Here is an 11,053-nt window from a genome sequence, read left to right as displayed (position 1 = left end):
AATCAACAACACTTTTGTCTATAATATGTTTAATAAAATCGACGTCAAGGCCGTCGATATGTGCTTGAATAAAATCGACATCTTTGCCGTCGATTTAATTATTTAGATTTGTCTATTTTAACTTTTAAAAGCGACAACTTTGCCGTCGATTTTAATAGTTATATGTTTTATTTTTTTCTATTTGAAAATTAGTAAACCGTTAATACAAATAAACTTTTAAATATAAAAATAAAATTTAAACAGAATATTAGATAACAAGACAAATAAACTTTTAAATATAAAAATAAAATTTATACTAAATATTAGATAATGAGTTTACAAACTTATCAAAATAATAAATAACCCTCTAACATAAAGACTCAAGACAAGATAAATAACTAAACTTAGAGTTATATTCGTTTACGGATGTCCAGAAAAATACACCTTTGAAATCAATTATCTCACAGCAGATACAGATTAGAATGCTGATAAGAGGAACAACTTAAATTCAGGAAACCAAAATACACAAAATACACAAAATACTCCACTATTGTTTCTTTGATCAAAAGATTCTATTGACCCACACCACTACAATTTCCACTGTGAAATACTGCATAGAAATATCAAATATTGCAAAAGAGTATATCAGAATCTTGAGTTCGGTAGCAGAAAACTGAATATTCTTTCAATTTGATGATTCCTCATACTTCACAAAGAAGCAGAAAACTAACTAAGCTCCAAGAAGCTAAACCAGAAAACAGAATCAGCTAGTAACAAAATGCTTAATCAGTAACCGAATTTCAAATTCCAACAAACTTAAAACTAGCTAACAAGAAATCAAGCAAGCAATCAACACATGAAGAATAAGCAGAAGTTGGCAATTGCTAATACCTGAGCTGAAATTACAGCAAGCAATAATTGAAGAAATGAAAAGGGTAGTGTACCTGGTCATAGGAAACCCTAACTTTGCAGAACCAGAGAGAGGGAATCTTTTAAGAAAGCTGCTTCAAATGTATATGTTGTTGTTAAAAAATCAAAATATATAGTTAGGAACAGGGAATCATTGCAATCTATAGATATAACTCTAAATGTTTGAGAAGAAATGGAAGTCACGTTAAAATACTATATAAACTATAAGGTATTGAAACAATAGAAAAATAATCATTTTAATATTTTATATTTTTGTCTTGAGACTGTTATTAATAAAAATGAGGATGAAATCCAGAGAGCCAATAGATTTGTGCCAGATTTCAAAAGGAAAACAGAACAAAATGCATAGGTCATTAACACGAATACAATATGCTTTAGCCATTGCTAATACAAGTTTCATGACTGAGTCGCTCATAGTTCTGTTCTGTTGAAGGGAATTGATATCTTGGATAAACTTAGTTATTATTTAAGTTATAAGGCAATAAGACATGATTGTGTTTGTGATGTAAGTTTTATAACACAGATTTTGATATGATAGCAGTTTTTCTTCTCAATAATGTACATGCTAATTGAATTTGTTTTCCCATAATATACAGGAGTACCATAAATCTAATAACAAATGATGCATCTAATATTTTTCTGCTCACTTCCCAAACTACCCTTGTTTATCAAACTTAGACCCTAAAAAAACGTTCCCCTTTGAATTAACTAATAATTACCAATAACCAACCAATCAGGTACTTAATCTGCTTCTCCACTTCTCAAATTATCTAATATTATTTTCTGATTACTTAACCAATTAACTAATCAAAGGCTAGAATATATGCCTCACTATTTCAATTTGTGCTATCTACCTTTCTATTTCAAGAGATAAGACAACAAATTAAAAGAGCATTCACTCTTGTGTCAACTTCATGCAAGTTTACCTAAACTTGATCATGGGCCATAGTTAATTAATCAATTAATTGATTAATGACTTATATTAAATATTATTAAATGTGAACACAAATGAATCAAATTCGGCGTGTTTTAACTTGTTTTGGATGTAAAATAGTAATATTAATAAATAATATAATTTGCACTTTAAATTTCATAGATTTGTTATGAAATGGTCAAGGAATGCAAGAGTGATTAAGCACTAATGAAGAGACACCTATAAATCTGTAATACTAATATGCAAGGAAAAGCTCTATAATCAACAAACAATCACTTAAGCCAGAATGGAACACTCTGATTCTTTTCACACAAAGATTAACCAATCATATGATGAAACCCATACAACCCCAGTAATCAAAACAAATGAAGTGATTGAAGACATTTACCTTAGTATCTTCACTTGAGAAATGCTTGACACAATGATCAACCACATGAAGACCATTCGTGTTAGTAGACAAAGCAACAACACTTGGTGTCAACGCCGACATTATACATAATCTTTGTTCTTGGTTTGTTACATGCTCCAATAACTTCTGAACAGACCTAGTACTGCATTCAAGTTTGAAAAGAAAACAGAGCATCAATTAGAAAAACTTGCATTAAGTTTGTTTATACCTGTGAGATATGAAAATCTTGGTTGGCTAATTGATACCGGAACTATCTAGTTAGTTGTCTAATTGTTCTTAAAACATTGGGAGATAGAAATTTGTTTACATGAAGAGAAAAATAAAAATATAAATAAGATATCTTTTTTTATCAAATTTGATTAATTTTGTGAGATATCTTTCTAAATGTCTTTTATTAAAGCATGATATCAATATAAACAAACAACCATGTTAGAATACAAAAATACACAATAATACGTGTGCACATAATATGTATCTTTTGTCTCTAACCTCATTTTTTAATATGATGTGTTATTAGATTCTTCCTTAGCTAAATACAATTCACTATTTACTATTTTACTCTATCAAAATGTTATAAAATTGAAAAAATAAACCTAATAATAATCATAATAATAAAGCCTTACATACAAAAATTCCATTCAGGCATTTCTCCGAACATGTGGTGTGCAGAGTTCAAAACAGTAAATTTCAGTTTTAATCTAAGCAACATTCAACCCAGTAATTTCAGAAAGATACAGCCAACAACAATTTCAGTCCAGAAACACAAGTTTTAACAAACCTAAGCCTAACCAAAATTTCTAAAAACAGAATTAAAAAGCAGTGGAAATAAAGAAAAGAAAGACAGGGAACAGGGGAAGGGAACCTGCATTGATGAAAGGAGGAAGAAGAACGGAAAGGCGGTGGGGTGGTGGTGATGTCGCGGTGGCACAGAAGGTCGCCGCCGCTGGTGGTTGCTTGTCGGTGCTTGAAGACGCGGACAGAGGGTGACTCCACGAACAGGGGTGTCGCACGCAGGAACGAAGAAATGGAGAAATGGGGAAGAAAGAGAAGAAGGAAGAGAGAGAGGGTAGGCGATGGTGGTCACCGGTGGTGGTGTCGGACGGAGGCGGAGTTGAAGAGAAAGCATTTTTAGTGATAAAAATACCTAGCTTGAATTTGGGGAAGACATGCGTTTCTGAACTTTGGAAGCAGGAGTTGAGAAAATGTGTTTTTAGTGATAAAAATCGACGGCCTGTGTGTCGATTTTATTCAAATTTATCGACGGCAAAGTTGTCGATATTTTAAATAATAAAACAGACGACAAAGTCGTCGATTTTAATATAAAAAATCAACACATATAGCGTCTATTATATAGATTAAATTTAGACCGTTCATTCCATTTTAGAAAGTAATCTAGATCGTTCAAATTTATCGACGGCAGAGTTGTCGATATTTAAAATAATAAAATAGACGACACATTCGTCGATTTTAATATAAAAAAAACAACACATATGGCGTCTATTATATAGATTAAATTTAGACCATTCATCCCATTTTAGAAGGTAATCTAGACCGTTCAAATTTATCGACGGCAAAGTTGTCGATATTTAAAATAATAAAATAGACGCCATATTCGTCGATTTTATTTTCGACTGCTGGTTCGCCTATAATATGACGATAATAGGGAAATAAATTAATGCATTATAAAAATATCGACGACTAGGCCGTCGATTTTAATATTTTTATTTTTAATTATTTTTTTAGTAATATCGACAGCAGGCCGTCGAAAATTATCGACGGCAGAAATAGCCGTCGATTTTTGCCGTCGATAAACACGCTTTTTCTTGTAGTGTCTAAAACTACTTTAATCGAATGATAATATTAGAACTAAACTGTTTAAATAATATATAAGCTATTCTAGACCTTAAACAGATATAGATTAGAATCATTCTCGAAACGACAACCAATTGAAATAATGTCATCAGCTTAAAGATTTAAAATGTATGTAGATTCACACCATCTTCTTGTTAAATAAGCTTCATCGTTTGTTATTTATGTAATGCGGTAAGGTATAAAATAGCCACACCAAAAAATTAAATTGAACTTTATTTTCATCAATGACATTGCATTCACGCATTAGAAGAATAGTAATTTCTGAAAAAAATCATAATATATTATAAAAATATTTTGATTTTTAAAAACTTAAAAGAAAAAAATTTAAACAGAGTACTAATCTTTAAAATTGTATCTCTACGACTGACATAATTCTTTGAAAATTTAACTTAAATTGAAAAAATTCAATTTCATTATAAGCTTCACTTCGAAAATTTTCTGCCTGACGTAGAAAGTATAAAGGGGATGGAATTTGAACTTAGCCTATAAAGATCCTTGGAAGCAATTGCTCAATAAAAAATCGAGCTCCTCCTAAAAAAGCTAACTTTATCTAGATTTCATTGAGTTGGTCATAATATATATATGAGTAGATCTAACCACCCTTTACTGAAATAGAGTTCATTGTTCATTTGTTGAACTCTTATATCCATGTAATTAGAACTCGGATTAGTGAATACAACTCAAGGTGGTATTTGATGGATGAGGTAAATTGTAAATAACCTTTAGTTGCACTATTTATAACCTTTAGTTGCATGAAATTGATTATAGAAATTGATATCAATATCATATAAATGTTAATAATGTATGATTAATAATTATATTATAATGATTGACAATTAGAATGATTAATAATTAGTATAATTATTCACTAAAAGTTGATTTTCGTATAATTATAAAGAATATACTTTCCTAAAATAAGTTAAGAAGAGAGAGGTATGTATACTAGTGGCATAACCATCCATGTCAGTATTCTTGGCGCCAAAATGCTATCTATTGTAAAATAATATAATGATAATGATATTAATTAATTTAATGGCTGACTTTTTAAATTTGAATAATTGCCCAAATCAATCTCTAAGGTTTTTAATATTAGACACTTTAGTCTCTCAACTTATGAAATACACAAAAAACTCTCCTAAGTTTAACTACGGCAGAGAAATTAGTTCCTAGCCTTGTTCTCTGTCAATAATAAACGAAAAATATTGACATTGAGGCATGGACTAACACTTGGGGCAGCCAATTGTCCACATGTGCAAATAAGACAAATTAATCTCTGGACTTAAGGTTCTAAAACTGTGTATGATTCCCTTATCCCCTTTCCCAAGAACACCAACCCCCAAGAATACCAACCCATACCCAATCAAATTCACCTACGTGACGGTATCCTTAATCACCGACCACGAAAATGCAATTAGTAGCTAGTCCTTCACCAATCCAGCAACGTTCATGGTCAAAGCCAAAGTCTTTCCGATGAGCAAAGAAGACAAAATTTAGATGGAAACTGAAATTATCCTTGAGAGAAGGGTACTCCATAATCAATCACGAAACTGACAAGAACACAAGGCAGCAGGGCGCAATTTAATAGAGTGAGGTGATGAGGTTAAGCGAGATTCCCTTTGAATTGAGCAAAATCTGGATAAGAACATGGCGTGTGGCCTCAAACGCAATAGCCGTAAGTTGCAGGAAAACCTTTCAGGTGTTGAATTCGGCCTCGCGTAAGCGACAATGGCGACATCAAATGAAATGGAGAGCATGTTGGCCATGGTCCCGTTCGTGAAACTCTCCTTCTTGAAGAGAACACCGATGGAGTAGATGTTGATGGGCATGAGAGTCTTCAACATCTAGATGAAGGAGACAGAAAGATAGATGTAGGCAAAGTTGGAGAACTAAAGAGAAAGAGAGCAGAGAGTGCCGATGGAGAGCATGTTGGCCATGGTCTCGGGGGTTCAGTGCTCTCTGACATAACCATTTCCTTCTTTCTCGATAAGTACAATACAAGCGGATCAGAACTAAATCCGAATCAGAATCTGGTTGGATGAGAAAATCACCAGAGAGATTTAGGGGATGACAACCAAGGAGGGGATAGAGTCCAGAGACAAAGGGGAATCAAATGTTGCATTTTGGGTATTCTCCAAAACGACGTAGTTTTAAACCTAAGTCCAAGGATTAATTTGTCTTGTTTGCACATGTGGACAACTGACTACCATGTGTGCTAATTCATGCTTCTATGTCATTATTTTTTATTTGTCATTGAAGGAGAAACAAGGTCAATGACTGATTTGTCTATCGGAATTAAATTTGAGAGAGTTTATTGTGTATTTCAAAAATTGAGGGACTAAAGTGTCCAATTTTAAAAATTTCAGGGACTAATTTAAATAATTACTCTTTAAATTTATTATGTATTATTGTTGACATTGTAAGAGATACTGTTAAATTGATGATGTTTATTTATTTATTTATTATCAAGGGGAGGCAAGAATCAAGCAATAGCAATATTTGTGGGGTTAATGTTTTAATTGACTAATTTGGTCATAATCATCCATTTGTTAGATTAAGATAATAGTCAAATAAATGGAAAAACAATACATGGACGACTTAGTATTTGGCACAATGATAGCAAAAAATTCAGAGACTATCATGTGACTCATTTAATGTTATTGTGAGAAAAATTCCCATTTTGTGCTTTATAACAACTTGGCTCATAGGTATTAGATGTGACCTACCCATTATGAAAGAAAGGTAAGTAGAATTGACCAAGCACCTAAATATGCATCAAGCACAAATATGTATCACAAAGTTCTCCACTCGTACCCCATAGATAAAAAGAGAAGACAGAGAAAGAGAAATTGATATTAAAACAAAAAAAGGTTCAAAAGGGCCTATGCCTACAAAGACACATACAAATTAAATTAAACTACTTCTAATTAAAGAGCCCCCACATCAAGGCACCATCAATAGAAATTGATGAATAGCCTTTGCAATAATTTTGGTTACACCTTCAAAGAGGGGAAAAAGAAAAAGAGAGATCCATCTAAGAACCAAATTTAGTGATGAAGCTAATAAGGCTTGATGCTTGGATCTTAAATTATTATTATTATTATTATTATTATTATTATTATTAATTAGTTGAAGCTAAGATTATTGGTGCCTCTTGTTGAATGGTATTCATAAGCTGGTATACAGCTGCAGCAATATCATCCACCGATCCCAACTTGCAATCATCTTCCACCTGCAACAACGTTTTCACTTTCAAACTTTGGCCAATACTTATACATACAGATTCATAATGTACATAGAATACAGAGCATTGTTATATTTGGTGATAAAATTATATTTTGCTCTCTTTTTCGCTATATTCTTTGTATAGGTTGACTATGTACGAGAATAAGAACCTTTTAGACTAGGTGAATACGTTTTTCTAACACTAACGTATTTTTTTTAAAAAAAAATATTTATAATATTTAACTTTATTTAATTTTATTCCTAACGTTTTTAATTTATATTAAAATTATTCTTAAAGATTAACATTAATACAAATTTAGAATATTAAAAACAAAACTAAATAAAATTAGATATTAAGATTATTTTTAAAAAAATTATAAACTATAAAAAAATATACTTTAATCTTAAATCTTAAAATACCTTGATGTTGATACAGTAGAAGACAAAACCAAAAAATAATAAAACATTTAGATATTTTGTGTTTATTTCTTTTCTGTGAACAAATATAGGGAGTTATTATAAGCAGACTGTTGAAGATTCCTAAGAAAGTAATAAGACAAAAGAAGAAAAAGAAGAAGAGAAATGAATAATTACCTTAAGACTGAGAGAGTAGAGAACAAGTTGATTGATGGTGGTGGTGACATTAAGGTGCAAGATTGTAAGCCTCATGTTGTGCAAAGCAGACACCATCTTCAACAGCTGCTTTGGCTTCTTCTTTGACCTTATCTTCACATTTGCATGGCTCTCCACCATTGTCACTTCTATGTCTGCAGCTACCTCCCCCAACTCCTCCTCTGCCGCCACTGTTCTTGATGATGATGATTTCTCACTGTTACTACTGCTGCTTGATGTTGTTGCTGTTGCTGTTGCTGTTCTTGTGTACTGTGGGAATGTGAAGAATTCACAAAAGGCCATGTTCTTCTTCTTCTTATTATTCCCATCTTCACCTTCTTGATATGTAGCTCCAAGGAACTGCAGCTTCTGTTCAAGCTCCTTAACAAAGTTAATAGCTCCTCCTATTATTGATGCTTGATCCCCCTGGATTATTCAGTTCATTCACCCACATATTCGCATACAAATAATTAAAACCAACAATAATAAATAGAGTTCTTGTTAAATTGTTATCATTTGAGTACTGTTATTAGAACCAACATGCTACTTCACCAATTTATTTTGGTATCTAAAGTTTAATCAAGTTGGTTTAATAGCTTATTCAAACAATAAAAATCAAATAAAAAAGAAAAACGAGAAAATGTATAAAAAGAAATTGGTTAATCTTCAACACTACTAATTCAATCTAACCAATCTTTTTTTATGTCTGGAATGGTAAAAGAAAAAAAAAAACAAGGATAAAACTAAGAGGACTCAAATGTAAACTTGTTGTGAGGAATCTGAATAAGTGTCTGTAGTGTTGAAAGATGTAAGAAATGAGGAGTAGAGTACCCTTTGAACATAAGAGTCCGGCATTAAAGAGCGGAGAAGGGAGAGATAGTGATTCATCTGCTTCCTTCTGTTGCGCTCCACTGCAATGTGAGTCATTCTCTGGTTCTCTATCTGCTCTTTGTTCTTCCTGCTCTTCGCTCTTCGCCTCTTCGGCCGACACGACGATGGCAACACTGATGGCGGTGATGAACAAGTAGTATTGTTATTGTTCCATATTTCTGCAGGGTAAGTTGTTTCTACTCTTTGGTCTTCATTATTGTAGCTGTTACTCCAGTTTCGGTAGCAGTTGTTGTAATTGACTCCATAGCCAAATGATGGGTCTTGGCTTTGTGGATACACCACTGCTTTTAGCGCCATCGATCGATCTCTGTAACAATGATTATGATGATTGTGAAGAGAATGAAGAAGAAAGTGTTGAGTTCTTTGGGAAGAGTATTTGGCCTTATATAAAGCTCTTTCAAGCTACGCTAATAAGGGACCAAAATGGACACTGCTTTGCACGTGAAATACTCAACTATGAATAATACAGTTTCAAATTTAATCATTTTATTTCTTCAAATTCTACATGCCACAAATTATTCAGTAACAGTTTACTAACATACCAAGTTTTTAATCTATTTTGTTAGTTTTTCCACACACACATAATATATAGAACAAGTATAATTTGAATACACAGATTAAAAAATATATATACATATAATTATTATATTTTGTACAAGTATTTATTACATGTTAATTTAAAAACTATTTACCATCCAGTTCAATTAATTTACAGTTATTTTTAGTACACAAAATCATATGATATTTTTATACAATTATCTAATTAAATTCATGAGCTTAAATGATATTTTAGATGGTCAATTTGAAAATTATTTATTTTTAATAATGTAATAATACAAAAATTGATTAATCAGTTAAATTGATCTGATATTTTAGCAGTTAACCGGTTTAAAATAATAAAACACAAAAATTAATTTGTTCTAAAAAATTATATAATTTATACATGAATATATTATTTTATTATTTTCAGTTCAATACCAATTAAATTTCTGTTGAACTTTTAAACTTTTAAATTTCTAGGTCTATCGATTTGAATATTAGTTTAATTTTCAAAATTTGGATAATACATATACATATAAATCAACCATGTTAAGTATGTACCAAGATCAATCACTACGATAGAATATATATTGAAATACATATTAAAATTGAGTCAAATTAAACATATATTTATATATAAATACATTATTGATGACTGATTTTAGTAACTAATTTAAGTGTGCATAACATTTTTAAATCTAAATTTGATAGAGTAGGTATGTTGTGGAGATCATTAATCACTAATCACTAATAATCTTTTAAAAGGAAAAAATAGATTTATTTATTTTCTGTAGTAATCCTCTTAAATTTATTTTTTTTTCTTTTCAAGTTTCTACTTCATGCTTTATTTTTTTATTAAATTTGTTCAGATCGCCATTTATTACAGAATTTATAGACAAAAAAAGTAATAAAAATAGGAGGGAAAAAAGGAAAAAAATTTTAGATATAAAAACAAAAATGGTGAAATATCTCAAAATTGGTGATATATGTGAAATATCAAAATTGGAGAAAATTTCACCAACATTCTTTCCTTCAACTCGAATCCTTTTCTTGATAAGCTCAAAAAGGAGCTCTGGCAAGAGTATGAAAGCATTGCAGTGCAAGAAGAAGTCTATTGACAACAGTTATCAAGAAGCAACAACATTAAATTTGGCAATAAAAATACTAGATACTTCTATCAGAGAGTAAATGGTAAAAGAAAAAGGAATACGATAATAGCCCTTAAGAATGATTTAGGAAAATAGATTGATGATATTAAGCCGTTAAAGAGATGGGAGAGTTGATTTTTCCAGATCCTATAATCTATGGATTCAAATTACAATCTTTTCCCTGTTTGATTTTTTTTCCGAAATTTGTTAGCAGGGATTATGCTGATATTTTGAAAGAGGTCTCTCAAGAGGAAGTTAAAGCTGTCATTTTTTATATGGGGAGTTGAAAAGCCCCAGAGAGTGATAGTATTCCAGCAAAATTCTTCCAGTTGGGTGAAGTCTATTTTTCAGTAACCCACAGATATTAATGAAGTTAACAAGACTCTTATTACAATTATTCTCAAAATTTATGTACCTGAAAATATTAGTCATTTTAGAACTATTAGTCTATATAATATTTGCTACAAAGTGGTCACTAAGATTATTGTCTCTAGACTTAAAAGTTATATGCATGTG

At 31.1% G+C, this 11,053-nt stretch overlaps 1 protein-coding gene, 1 long non-coding RNA gene and 1 pseudogene across 2 annotated transcripts; all 3 read right to left on the bottom strand.

Annotated features, from left to right (window-relative positions):
• Positions 1-276: 276 nt before the first annotated feature.
• LOC140181946 (uncharacterized) lies at positions 277-3,417 on the bottom strand. Its single transcript, XR_011877641.1, has 4 exons — positions 3,115-3,417; positions 2,232-2,394; positions 924-980; positions 277-589 (listed from the first exon to the last, which is right to left on the bottom strand). It is a non-coding gene; the product is annotated as an uncharacterized lncRNA (long non-coding RNA).
• Positions 3,418-5,344: 1,927 nt separating this feature from the next.
• On the bottom strand, positions 5,345-6,058 carry LOC140182259 (probable sugar phosphate/phosphate translocator At2g25520; annotated as a pseudogene).
• An 887-nt stretch (positions 6,059-6,945) lies between these two features.
• On the bottom strand, positions 6,946-9,405 carry LOC112779414 (transcription factor bHLH94). Its single transcript, XM_025823658.3, has 3 exons — positions 8,790-9,405; positions 7,941-8,384; positions 6,946-7,353 (listed from the first exon to the last, which is right to left on the bottom strand). Exons 1-3 carry the CDS (start codon positions 9,144-9,146, stop codon positions 7,243-7,245), a joined length of 912 nt encoding a protein of 303 aa, XP_025679443.1. The 5' UTR covers positions 9,147-9,405; the 3' UTR covers positions 6,946-7,242.
• Between the last annotated feature and the right edge of the window lie 1,648 nt (positions 9,406-11,053).

This window comes from Arachis hypogaea, chromosome 19 (assembly GCF_003086295.3).
Source record: "Arachis hypogaea cultivar Tifrunner chromosome 19, arahy.Tifrunner.gnm2.J5K5, whole genome shotgun sequence".
Lineage (NCBI taxonomy): Eukaryota > Viridiplantae > Streptophyta > Magnoliopsida > Fabales > Fabaceae > Arachis > Arachis hypogaea.
The sequence above is the reverse complement of the archived record's forward strand: the minus strand, read 5'-3'. Positions and strand labels throughout refer to the sequence as shown.

Excerpts from the sequence above, each read along its gene's own strand:
- LOC112779414 (XM_025823658.3), bottom strand. The coding sequence starts at position 9,146 with ATGGCGCTAAAAGCAGTGGTGTATCCACAAAGCCAAGACCCATCATTT. Across the intron at positions 8,385-8,789 it reads CGGACTCTTATGTTCAAAGG|GGGGATCAAGCATCAATAAT; the intron begins GTACTCTACTCC and ends TGAATAATCCAG. Across the intron at positions 7,354-7,940 it reads TCTACTCTCTCAGTCTTAAG|GTGGAAGATGATTGCAAGTT; the intron begins GTAATTATTCAT and ends ACGTTGTTGCAG.